We start from the raw sequence: 13,619 nt of genomic DNA, 5'->3' as shown, positions 1-13,619 counted from the left end.
TATGTTTTAGTTCAATCTTGACACAATTTTAAAATTATAATTTAATTATTTTATATATATGTATTGTCCATAACTAGGGTGGCCTGCTAACAGAACCATGATCTGCCTTGATTCATCCTTCAGCACAGAGAAAAGCTCCTTTTTTTATACATTATGATTACAGAGGATCTGATATTTAGATATATATTGCTGTGCTGTAAAAATTGACTTTATTTATTTATTTATTTTATTTATGGCGAAATTGCTCAAAACCCACCACATTTTCCCGGTCGCCATTTTACCGGTGTCCAACCTTTCAATTTAGATTCAAAAATTTTGTCTCAGATGTAAATTTCCTTATTAGAAATAAGCAAGTTTAGAAATTTTCGCATTGCTAGTAACGTGTTGGTAGTCTAGCACTCTAGAAAATTCGTTGTTTTGAATTAGCATTAAATGTTTACGTGTATCAAATAACCATTATGACTCAATTTGTAGAAAATCTTCGAAAGAATGCATCGTTCACATTGTTTAGAATTATGAATAAATGACTGATGAAACTGATTCATGTTATTGACAGTTTTAATTAATTCAAGTTTTAATTTAACTGTTACTTTTACTTTGAGTCCTATTTCATTATGTAGAGATAGTCAATACCTAAGAAATTAAAAATTGGCCTATATATACTATTTAAATCAACTTTGACAATAAGGATATATGACAAGATTGGGCAAAAAGGTGAATTTTTTGCAATTTTAGCCAAATGAAGTCGAAAAACCTACAACAAGTGTCCCAATAGTCTTCTTTAGTGAATATAAGACAACGATTAAAATGTGAGAACCCATACCCCTTGGGAACCCTAAAAGCTGAGTCGGCGGGTTTATTAACGACCAGTGAAAATGTGGTTCGGGAAAAATATGGCGAAATTACCCTAAACCCGCCACTTTATCCCGGTCATAATAATCCCGAGTAAGGTATTTAGATCTGTTTGGTCCTTCGTGGGATTTCCCCCATCTGCTGGTTGAGAATGCTCAACGTTATAACATCATGATGCTTGACTACTTTATTGACCTGGGCAGGCACCGGGCCGGGGCAGACGTATTATAGTGGCACAACAAAAGATTCCATTAAAATAAATGCTAAATTCATTGTAATTGTGATCGAATGAAGTTATTCCTCGATACTGGCTTGAATGTAAGTCACGGCATTACCAAAATCCACTTTTTACGCTGTGTGTAATTTTATGAAAGAGGACATATTTTCCTGTGTGACACCTGACACGACACGAAAAACCTACCTACCTACCCCACTCATCCTAAATTCCCATCACTTCAAACCATCTTTACTTTTTTTGAAAAAAATGTTTATGGAAAACAAAAATACGGTAAAACTATTCATGGTATAGAATGCAAAATGAGAACCTGATATGGAAAAGAATTAATGATGATAAGAGAGGCAGATCAGGTTTCAGTTTAAGAAGTTTTGCCAGATGAGCCAAACTATTCTGTCTCTGGTAAATGTGGGAAATTTTCAGCAATACAGACAGACTGCCAAGGTGTTAAAGTATTTAATTATTTTCCTGGTGTATGGTTCACCTATACTATAAGGACAGTTTGAGTATGGCCATTTCAAGGTTACTCCTTGTCCATGCTCACACAGGGACAGAGCGAGAACTTGTGGTTGAAATTAAGGATGGTGTCATGTTGAATGTTGATGAGTCGGGGTGTTATACAATTTTTCAGTAGCACAATGAATAAACAGACAACATCATGTACATGTTTTGCTTTCTGGAGATACGTGAAAAAAGCAGCGGAACTGTCATCTTTTAAATGAGGAGTCTCCAGCATCCCCGTTTTCTGAAAGAGCACTCACTGTTCCTGGTGTTGGGTAAAGAAGAATTGGGCAATTTGGGTGATGTTTCCAGAGTTGTTGTTGAGGGAAACAACTCTGGGAACTCGGAGTTTGTGTGGGCAACAAAATAAAGTAACCATTGAATGCCAGAGACCATGATAGACGGAAAGACGAGGAGGCTTTTGGCTGCTCTTGGAGAAGCATACTGCCTAGTTTGTACAGTGGGTCAAGAAAGTGCCTGTGGGAGGACTGCTACTGCAGTTCCAGATTTCTTCTATGCGAATAGATCTGCGCAGACAACAAGAGCTCTGTGCCAAGCACATGCTGATGAGAGTTAAGAGGTTAAGAGAAAGTAGATGAGGATTTGAACTGTGTCAGTTCCTTACACAGTTTGATCTTATGAGAACATTTTCTTTTGTTTTGCTCCTCCTCTATCATCTCAGGAGTGGCATTTTGACGTGGACCGAATATTCCTTATTGGTGTTATTTTGTATCAGATTTAAACATGTTTTTCGAAGACAGAGAATTTATGTTAACATTTGCATTCATGGTTAATCATCTGCAATGTTAGGACTAACCCTTATTTTAGGTTGGTCAGTGGTCACTGTATTTTATCTTGCAAGCTTAAGGTAGACTGACTTACTGATTGACTTAGGTCGGCTCTAAAGTCCAAGCAAAAGGTAGCTTAAGACCTAGATTCTATAACTGTAGAACTACAAAATGATAGTATACTCTCTGGATATTATTGTAACAAAAGCTTTAACCAAATCTTTTTTATAGGATATCCTTGAAGTCTCAAGATGATGAATTCAATGGTGAGTGATTTAAATTAATTTTTCGAAATAATTAATTAGATTGTAGTATTATGGTGTATTCTTAACACTTTGAGCCCTTATACATATATACACATGTATATCAAGCAAATGGTCAAATGGACTACTTTAAGCAAAATAGCCCATGACTTTATTTGGCTGAACCCTATTGCATTAAAACTCTGATTTACTGTTAAGTTTGGGACAAAGAAAGCAGCTGCAATTAATTATGGTTTTGTTTATTTTTGGCCACAAGGATTATTATGCAAATATTTAACCTGCTGCACTGTTTCTTCTTATCAATATAATTTACTCCCTATATTTTCCGTAAAACTACATCTGAAACAGAAGTTGCCTGTGTCTACTAAAACATGTTAATCTTCTTAAATTTATCAAGATTAATTTTAATATCAATAACAGACTGCGAATTTTTAACATAAGATGGCAACTTGTTCCAAAGCTGATAACACGTTATGATAAAAAGTTATTTGACATACATACATGCTACATGAAGAGGTCTCCTGCATCACACACATCTCTTGTACGACGTAACAGCTTCCTCCATTCCACTTGGTTCAGTGTTAACTGTCGTACTTCATCTCGGCTGATGTTGTCAACACCTGTAAAGTTAGCAGCATCCTCGAGTACACAGGCCATCCAGCCTTTTCGGGGTCTCCCTCTCGATCGCTTTCCATAGTTAGGTTTCCACTCCAGTAGAAAATTTGGTAACCTAGTCTCTGGCATTCTTACGTGTCCATACCACCGTAGTCTAGTAGTACATGAAAGTGTCTGTAGACTTTACGCCAGCACGCCTGAGAACTTCATCATTGGAGACATGGTAAAACCACTTTATCTTCAACATTCTTCAAGATTCTTCTCAGGGAGGTCAGATGGAAAACCTCAAAACGCTTCATCTGCTTCATAGTAGTGTTTTGCACCATTCCAACTAATGTTGGCACCCAGATAGACAAAGTTACTTGTCTTTTTGGTGTTGATCTCCAACCCATCATAAGAGCTGTAGTGAGCGATAAGGTCAGTGGATTCTTGCAACCCGTCTCCGGTATTGTCCATCACTGCCATATCATCGGCATAGTCCCCACATCCAGAAACACGCCATCTTGCCAGGCATTCTGGGAGGAAATTTTTTTGGGAGGAAAAAACGGGAGGAAAAAGAGGAAATTTTTGAGAAGTTACTCCTAAATTTCGAAATATTTGTTTGGAATTCAAATAGACCTCTATAACCAAATTGCTTCCATGGCTTTTATGCCTTTACAAAATTCAAAATTTTTCGCCTGCGGCGGGGTGTTTGCACTCGCCTTGCTCGTGAATTGGTCTATGCCACAGTCAGTGTGTATAACAACTTAGTGTCTATAACAACTTTCACAGCATTTGACAGCATTCTAATATTTCTATCAATATTGTAAATAAAGTGCTAACAATTTTATTTCCTGATCTACTCATATTAAAAATATCTCTCCATACTCAACCAATCCATTCACAATTATTTAGGCTTCAATAAATTTTCCTCTGACCCGCCTGTGCACATGTTGTAATCTGTAATGACTTCAGTCCTAAATCGGAGAGAAAGTCCGTCCAAACTGTGTTTCGGTCCAGGACAGTTCATATTGATCATAACCGATATCGTCTTATTTAAAAAGAAACTAAAAACTCATCTCTTTGAAAACGTATTTGTATAAGTATCATGTATTACCTTTCTCATAAAATCCATACTTCATAAAAATAAGTTCTTATGTACATGTTACTCATGAGTCGCTTTAGATGGTTTGAACTGAATCTTTGGGTTTTGAGTTCTTTATGGCTATAAAGCGATGTATAAATTCCTACTTATTATTATTATTATTATTATTTTAAAATTTACTACCGGTAGTACATTTTGGTGACCTCCAGTATCTCAATTGTGTCTCATGCCATCCATAATTACACAGCATATATCTGATCTCACCTAGCTAGTTTCTGTAATGGTCCGGAGCAGGAGTCAAGTCCCATGATAAATATTACTGAAGTCACTAAACATAAATTGACTTTAGATCTAACTTACGTAATTAAACCACATTGTTATATGTTTTAACTTACAAACCTTTTTACTGTTAGTTACTAGATAATTAAACGTTATCTCTCATTTCGCAGCAACCCCGAATCATCCTGTTGAAGGAGGGAACTGACACTTCCCAGGGAGTCCCTCAAATAGTGAGCAACATCAACGCTTGTCAGATGGTAGTGGAAGCTATCCGTACCACTCTTGGTCCCAGAGGCATGGACAAACTCATTGTGGATAGCAGAGGTAAGGAGTTAATTATCTACATCTGGTTTCTTTATTATGACAAGTAAGACTCCTCTACCAAGTAGACTTTCGAGTGATGATACATAATTATCACATAATTAATACATTCTTTGATTCTAGGAATATATATTGTTTATTAGAAAATTAATAGTAATCTATCCATTGAATTGATTCTGAAACTAATTACAGAGAAAGTAACGATTTCTAACGATGGTGCCACAATCCTTGGTTTACTGGACATCGTACATCCAGCAGCCAAAACATTGGTCGACATCGCTAGATCTCAAGATGCCGAGGTACACAAAACTTAGCAATGTTACCATGGCAACAAGCTTTACAATTTTCCGTTCTCGATTTGAGAAAATGTTTCAAATCTACATTTTATTGCAATAGAAAGTCTAAATACAAGATATTGTCCCATGTTTTATGACTCCTTGAATCACCCTTCAATGGTATAACGGTTAATGAACGACAGGTTGGTGATGGTACAACGACCGTTACGTTGTTAGCTGGAGAATTCATGAAGCAAGCCAAGCCTTACATCGAGGATGGAATGAACTCTCAAATAATCATCAGAAGTTTCAGAAAAGCCACCGCTTTTGTTAGTTTCTTTTCCGTTTTATTCAGTAACCGTTTTAACGTAATTATTTTCATATTGTTTCGTTGAATACGTTGAAACAATGGTTTCTAGACTGGTCTCTGAAGTCTTTCTTTCATTTAAGCTTGCTTGATATTGACGAAATCAAGTAATAACGACATTTATCGAGTCGTAAACGTAGCGCGCGGTGACAGTATTAAGTCGCAAGTCCATTCAAAAATACAAAAATGCGCGCATATTGCGTGCTGAAATTTGGAATGTTCTAGCAAGATAGTTTCAACGACTACATCATTCATGCGCTAAACTCACAAAATTTGCTTTTTCATCGAGTAAATTTATTACCTATTAAATATCTCCATTTCAGGCTCTCAAGAAAATCCAAGAGGTTCAAGTGACAGTTAAGAGGGACGATCCTATGTAAGTTTCTGATAGTATTCTATTATTCTGGTTAATTCATTTCGCGATCGTGGCGCTCGTGAACGAGACTACTTGACTCTGAACTATGTGTTAAACTCATTACACAATTATTTTGTTCAGGGAACAGCGTGAACTTCTGAAGAAGTGTGCTTCCACCTCCATGTGCTCCAAACTCATCGCCTACAACAAAGATTTCTTTTCTGATATGGTCGTAGACGCAGTTATGTGTCTTGATACTCTTCTCCCTCTGAACATGATTGGTGAGCTTTAGACTGTGGCAAACTATCTTTTTTCCACTTTTTTGTCGTGATGTAAGTAAGCTGACAAAACCTTTCATTTCTAGTGATTTTCTCCAGTTACAATTTTTGACCTAAACCTTAGGTTAAAACAGATTTACAATTTCTGTACTTGTTCATACTGGTATACATATTATAGTTTATTCAATTTTACTCCTTGACTACACTCTTCGATCGTGTTAAATAGTAGTAAGATGCCACCTTAAATAGTTTACAACATTAAAAACCTTTCAGGTATCAAGAAAGTAACCGGTGGATCCGTTACCGACTCCCAGTTAATTGGAGGTGTCGCTTTCAAGAAAACCTTTTCATACGCTGGATTTGAAATGCAGCCCAAGACATACAAACAACCTAAGGTCCTGAGTTTGAACATTGAACTGGAACTTAAAGCAGAGCGTGACAACGCTGAATGCAGGATTGATAATGTTGAGGTAGGTTTACCATTTTACATCCATCTTATGTTTATTGGTTATTTGTCTTGGCTTCTCTTTTATTCTTAAATTTGTACGCTGGCCATCCTTGGTCGAAGCTGTAAGTTATAGCTTAAATTGTTTATTCAATACCCTTTCAATAGTCTGTGTAATCATATCCAGGAATCATTAAAAAATTTTAGGAATACCAAAGGATCGTTGACGCCGAGTGGAACATTCTGTACGCTAAGCTCGACCTGATGGTAGCTTCAGGAGCCAAGATCATCCTATCAAAACTCCCCATTGGCGATGTCGCCACACAATACTTCGCTGACAGGTATGAACTAAATTAAGTATTCAGACTAAAGAGTATTGGGACTAAAAGTTTGACCGTTACACAAAGGAGCACAATTGAAACATTCTGTCATCTCAATTAAAGATATTATAGATAATTAACCAGAGCATTATTCTAAAATGTCCTCACTCAGGGACATTTTCTGTGCGGGCCGAGTCACACAGGAGGATCTGAACAGGACAGTAAAAGCTTGCGGAGGAACTATCCTCACCACTGTTAACGACATCAGGGATCAGGACATGGGTCTGTGCCAGTTGTTCGAGGAGGTTCAGATCGGTAACGAAAGGTGAGCTTCAGTTAGTAGTATAGAGAATAGATTTCCCCCCGACAACTTTAATTTTTTCAAATTTTAACTGTTTTTCGTGGATGTTATTCCTTGTTTCTAAATATTTGCCGGCTGTGGAACATGTAATCTGAAATCTGAATGTTATTTCTAACAGGTACAATTTGTTCACGGGGTGCCCCAAGGCAAAGACTTGTACCCTCATCCTAAGAGGAGGAGCGGAACAGTTCATTGACGAGACAGAACGATCTCTTCACGATGCCATCATGATCGTCAGAAGGTAATTGTTTAAATTGTTAAAATACACCTTTTACTTTCAGAGCCACAACATGAATAGGCATTTCAGCTAATCGGTCAGCGATTTTTTAATTATTGAAGGCTTCTGAACTTTCCATATTTTTATGTGCAACCTTGATCGGTTATAAATGACATTCGGATAATATTGCTGATGGGAGGGGGTGGGGAGGCGAAGTGAGTTTCTTCTGCATTCAAATCAGAAGGGCTTAGTTTTTCCAAATATTAAAGCCTTTTTTAATTTTCTATTCACCTCCTGCGAGTATTTCTCTTTCACTTTTTCAATCGCCGGCCAAACATAAACATTTTTGGAAGGTTACGACCTTTCGGATAAATTTGATTCGTCCCTCTCACAACCACCCAACTTGACTTATAATCGAACCAGTGTGATGGGGACGTTGCAATTATATCATGATTAAATAGGGAAATATTACTTTCTTGACATATGACTCCGTGGCGCAACGGTAGCGCGTCTGACTCCAGATCAGAAGGTTGCGTGTTCAAATCACGTCGGGGTCAAGTTCTTTTGCATTGCTAAGTAATAATTTTTGACTATTCTAGGGCATTGAAGAACGACTCGATTGTTGCCGGAGGTGGTGCCATCGAGATGGAACTCAGCAAAGAGCTGAGAAATTACGCCAAGACAATTCATGGTAACAGCTACTCGTGCAGTCTTATTTGCTTTAATGCGATTTCTTTTTACAACCATTTAAAAAACATGCTCCTTTTTTAAACACTCTTTTCTTGGAAACTCCTTTTTAAAGGCTCCTTGTTTCAGGAAAAGAACAGTTGCTGATCACAGCTTATGCTAAGGCACTCGAGATCATTCCCAGACAACTGTGTGACAATGCTGGATTTGATGCCATCACAATTCTCAACAAACTGAGACAGAAGCATGCCCAAGGTAAGTATTTATTGGATGCATGGAACGTTTTTTCGCTTATTTTTGTCGCTTTTCTCCTCCTTTTTTAGTGGCTGAATTTAACAGTCGAAATTGAATGAAGAAGTAGATAATGTAAATCTACTACATGTACTACATTTACCTAATCTAATTCTTTATTCAATTTCGACCGTATAGTACTAGTATTGCTATCCTTGATTGCTGCCCTTACTAACATATTCTAGATGATTCTTCTTCAGGAGGAAAGTGGATGGGAGTGGACATCACCTCTGAAGACATCGCCGATAACTTCGAAGCTTGTGTTTGGGAACCCTCTATCGTCAAGATAAACGCTTTAACAGCTGCCTGTGAAGCATGTTGCACAATTCTGTCTATCGACGAGACTGTCAAGAACCCCAACAGCAACTACAAGGCTCCAAATGCTTTACCTGGCAATCAGTTTTAGTATGTAAAAAGTTTTGAGATTGCAGGACAGTTGTTATTTCATGTGTTCACTCGATCGGTATTATATTTGTAATATGGAGTATTTGTATAATATTTTTATATTTAATCACGGAGTTTAATTTGTTATCTGATACTTGTATTATTAAGGAAATTAGAGAACCGTTTAAAAACTAGCCTGAATGAACGTAACATACCCGACGTAAATTAATTTTAATTACATTAAGCAGAATTGTCACAACGGCGTGCTTTGCACAACGCATGAGCTCGAAATCTTGCTCTCGGTAGACCCTTTTAATGCGTTGCGTCGAGAAAGCGCGCAAATTGTCACACAGCATATCGCAGTTAATTTTATGTGCTGCGCGCGGTCTTCTGAATTACGCTACCGTCATGATGTTCGTGTAACTTATGAATTAATGGTATTGAAACAATGCAGCCGAATTATAATATTACATGCTACAATTTCGGTTAGTAATCAGTACCGGTTGTCACTTTTTAATATTTCAAGAAACGTATCTAATGAATGTTTGCAATTGGCTGAACAAATCAAACTAATATGGTATAATTTTGATCTAATGTCAAAGTATTTGCGAGGCAGGTCACCTAAGCTAGTGTATTTGAGCATCTCTGCCACCTAAGCTAGTGTATTTGAGCATCTCTGCCACCTAAGCTAGTGTACTTGAGCATCTCTGCCACCTAAGCTAGTGTATTTGAGCATCTCTGCCACATATTTTTTCTGGAGAGCTTAAAATTCAGCACCCGATATGATCTAGTTTTGATTCCATAACATGTAAATTGTAAATGTATGCGCGTTGAACTTTTCCAGAATCTAGTTGGCCCGCTTATCATTTTTTAGTTCATTATCTCACTTTATGTACTTTATGTATTTTTTATTTATTTACTGATCACTGGGTAGACTTTTTAATAAACTTATCGAGTCTCACATACTACTGTATATCCCGGTATATCCATTTATAATTCGGTACACTTAAAACTTTCTTCCACTAAATAAGATCACGATAAATTACCAAAGATTGCGAGCTTTTAACCATTTACAGTATAAATTAAATTTATTGTTGAACACTGCTAACAATCTCCCAAATGTATACTACACTCCGGTCGGGCACGGAAATGCTAGCTTTATATTACAGTACACAGTACTCGCTGCCTTCTCTCTACGTGTATTAGTCCAGAGTTACTCAAATGTGAATTATCTGCCAGCCACCAGGTGGTATACTGGAGTAGTGGAGGCCGAGTGTTGCGTTAATGTACACTATATCATTACGGCTGCTATTCGGGCTATTGACGTCGCTCTGACGTTCTGATCTGTTGTTCAGGATATTCTCCAATAACCAGCGTCCCCGTACGAAACAGAGGTGTGAATACTTTCGGGTTTCAAGCTGTTCAATTGGTCATTTGAGGGGGTGGAGAAAAGTTAGGTCCTAATAAGGGCTGATAAATACCACTAATATATTTATTAGAACAGTGTGGAGCGTGGTTATTTAAAAGCATTTGTCACATGGGATTTAGGGATAAATTAGATGTTGTATATAAACTATTGTGCTACTCTCTGTATTAGTCTTTGTGTTACTACGCGTGTTGAATTATCACAGCCTGCTGAACAACCACGGAGGCCACACAGGATACAATTCTACACTCACTGCAACTCTCACTATTACACTCACTATTACACTCACTATTACACTCACTATTACACTCACTATTATACTCACTATTACACTCACACCAGATGTCCACTCTCTGACTCTCTCCTGGTTCTTTAATCGCTTGTCGCATGTCAGCGTCTTATTATCGCTGCCTAGCGTCTCTCTGTACTCTAATTCTGATCATTGACATCACAATCTATCCTATTTTTTCTACTTATAAACCCTCCTCATTTCCCTCTCTTCCTCTCTCCCTATCTCTACGTCTGACTTAACGAACTACCAGTAGACTGGTAACTCTTGAATTTGGCCGTATCTGGGACCGTTCATCACAATCCTTTCCTTAAAACGTGACAGACTGCACATGCTCTCAGACTACATAACTATTTCCCTCCTCTGTCTACTGGAATTAGTGAACAGCTCCGAAGTAGGACGGTTTTACAAGCTCGTCTGCTAGGGATGATGTAAAGGGTTATAATGGTAAAGGCTGAGTTCCAGTGGCGCCGTTCCATCCAGTTCTATTTGTACGGCAGCAGTTCTATTGATATGTAAAGCAGCTCATCTGGACGCATACTTCAGTACAGTACATGTAAAATGAACCGAGGCTTGTTATTAGCGGGTGAGAGCTCTATGAGGGACAAATTGTCAACTCTCTCAAATCCTTTGTTTCCTTAAAACAAAGAACCGTCTTAATATTATACATTATAAAGCTTCTAGGTGCAAACTGCAAAGCATAATATGCTTAATATTTCTAAGAAACAGATTTAGCAATATATTGCAAGTTGTTGCTTAACGTTAAAGAGATTTTATGATTAGGTGACGTCAGTATGTTGGGATCGATTAAACGGACTTTGCAAAATGTCATAGACATGATTCATGACGTCAGAGGAAGTAACGAATGGTTTGATTCAGAGTTAAACTCAGCTGCACACATGGAATGTTTAATATTTATAGTATAATTCACCATTATCCAAACGAAGGCTGAGTTATAATCATGGGCGGTATAAAGTTCATTCCCAACGTATTTCTCCGGTCACGTGGCGAAGAGAGGTTAATGAATTTGGTGGACAGACTAGAGAATATAAACCAGGGAGTATTCCTGCATATTATGAGAGGTATCATTGGACCTTGACATTGACTCAAGCGAAAATCACTGGCAAATTATCCGATTGGAACGAGTTAAAGAGTCGCATGTAGCTCTGTGAGGGTGGGATATATTTAGTAGTGACATCGCCGAGCAAAGCCTCGGGGATTACTAAGTTAGATATAAATGACGGGGGAAAACAAGGCTTCACAATCACACATGTGCAGGGTATGAGTTGTGCAATGTATAGAGACCTGGGTATTCGCCACAACACCGGAAAACTTCTTAAATCAGTGACACGTGACAGGTTACTAGGTAACGAGTGTGACACGTGTTTCCTTGCCGCAACTGGGCGCTGGATTGTCCTGACTGACGCGCTATCATCCCCCAACATCTGTCATTGCTATGTTGTAACTTCTAGTGAGGTCACACACTTACAATCATTATTACGTGATTATCTAGAACTCCCTGTTGGGATGTATTATATGTGCTGTATATTATACACCACTTGACACGCCAGCAAATGGGCGTTATCAGGAACTGAAATGTACTCCGCCGCAAAGTTTGAGCTATTTTTGATAATTCCCCGGAATTGTTATCAAATTGTTTCTAGATTATTTCAAGATTGGATACGACGTTATGACTTATGATTGCAATTGGTCGAATTTGACAGCAACTATAAACAGTCTAAAGCATTGCTTTAGTAAAGCAATCTTGAATTCAAAGGGAACAGACATTATCCTGCAAAAGCTAGATTATTTTGTACTCGGCAGGTGTCCACGATCGGACTGATGAGTTCTGCCAGTTTTGGAACTTCTTCAGAATTATTATTAATTTGTTCCCTAGGTCTTATCTGACCGTATTTGTCATGATCAATAGTTCAAAGGAAGATTTTTCAACCACAGAAACTAAATAGTTTTTGCTAGGGTATGCTATTAGATCTAAAGTTTCGCTATTTTTGAGTCTTCCCACAAGTTTTATTAATATTAACTTTGATCTTAGAACTCGCCTCGGTATATTAATTCTAGATTGAATATGACTAAATGATTGAAGTTGGACGAATTTGACAGCAGTAATCAACAGTTCTAAACGGCGATATTTAGCATGTACACTTTGGCCGGACATATCAACAGACATTTATATGTTAAACCAATCGTACGCTTTAACTGTTAATATCACGAGATTCAACTTTCTGAGCTATTATTTAGAACGACCGTGTGTACGTATCCATATTTAGAAACAATCGTTATTGAACTATTGGCATCGCATTTTTATGGAGCCAATCAAGTTCTATCTGTAGAATATTCCGGGGCATTTAGCCAATAATGCTTAGAATTTCTCTTTGGGGTTTCTGCTGACGGCAGAGAATCATTCAAGTGGTCGAAAGTCTTATCTTTGCATAATTGAGATTCATTTGCAATGTTGCAATTAGAATGTCATTAATAGAGCTAATAAACAAGGAGAAGCCCTGCCTCCCCTCAGACAAGATCCAGACCACCTTTAGAAAATTTTACTCGGCTGGCCAGTGAATAATTATCATTGAAATCAAGCCTCCTATTTCACTTCAGAAGGCGGGCGAGGGCTTCTTTCGATCGATAAATCTCAAAGAGCGCCGACCTTCCTCCTTCAGTTTGCTAGAATCAAGCACGAGAACAGTAACCCTATTGAGAATAACCCAACAAGTGACACATTCCAACACTCGCCGCAAATTCCGATCTTTAAATTTTAGTCTTTGTGAGACGCTATTGATCTATATCTCGCCTTTACCGTGTCTTTCATCTACTGGACCGTGCAGTGGCAGGGATACCACTGGGAGGAGATAATGTTACCACCAATTACTCACTCCACACGTGTAATTTGTCTGAGTGGAAATAAATGCTTTTCTGAGCATACCTGACGTGACCTTATCCGTGACCAAGTATCCCTAGCCATTTT

General features: G+C 37.9%; 1 protein-coding gene and 1 non-coding gene across 3 annotated transcripts; both read left to right on the top strand.

The window, feature by feature from the left end:
- Positions 1 to 2,584: 2,584 nt before the first annotated feature.
- Positions 2,585 to 9,045, top strand: LOC134826145 (T-complex protein 1 subunit eta-like). 2 transcript variants are annotated; one of them, XM_063838434.1, is made up of 13 exons: positions 2,585 to 2,642; positions 4,788 to 4,941; positions 5,131 to 5,237; positions 5,417 to 5,542; positions 5,904 to 5,956; positions 6,077 to 6,216; positions 6,487 to 6,683; positions 6,866 to 6,999; positions 7,151 to 7,303; positions 7,458 to 7,580; positions 8,156 to 8,247; positions 8,373 to 8,498; positions 8,735 to 9,045. In XM_063838434.1, exons 1-13 carry the CDS (start codon positions 2,628 to 2,630, stop codon positions 8,938 to 8,940), a joined length of 1,626 nt encoding a protein of 541 aa, XP_063694504.1. In that variant the 5' UTR covers positions 2,585 to 2,627; the 3' UTR covers positions 8,941 to 9,045. The 2 variants fall into 2 exon arrangements, with proteins under 2 accessions (XP_063694504.1, XP_063694503.1); XM_063838433.1 differs by having other exon boundaries at positions 8,720 to 9,045.
- Trnaw-cca (transfer RNA tryptophan (anticodon CCA)) lies at positions 8,042 to 8,113 on the top strand. Its single transcript has one exon. It is a non-coding gene; the product is annotated as a tRNA-Trp (tRNA).
- Positions 9,046 to 13,619: the final 4,574 nt, after the last annotated feature.

This window comes from Bolinopsis microptera, chromosome 1 (genome assembly GCF_026151205.1).
Source record: "Bolinopsis microptera isolate Bmic1 chromosome 1, MBARI_Bmic_1.0, whole genome shotgun sequence".
Classification (NCBI taxonomy): Eukaryota; Metazoa; Ctenophora; class Tentaculata; order Lobata; family Bolinopsidae; genus Bolinopsis; species Bolinopsis microptera.
The sequence above is the reverse complement of the archived record's forward strand: the minus strand, read 5'-3'. Positions and strand labels throughout refer to the sequence as shown.

What these genes read in the sequence shown, in the direction of transcription:
- LOC134826145 (XM_063838433.1), top strand. An exon ending in GCAGGATTGATAATGTTGAG is followed by an intron (nt 6,684 to 6,865) that starts GTAGGTTTACCA and finishes AAAAAATTTTAG; the next exon opens with GAATACCAAAGGATCGTTGA. An exon ending in GAGACAGAAGCATGCCCAAG is followed by an intron (nt 8,499 to 8,719) that starts GTAAGTATTTAT and finishes AACATATTCTAG; the next exon opens with ATGATTCTTCTTCAGGAGGA.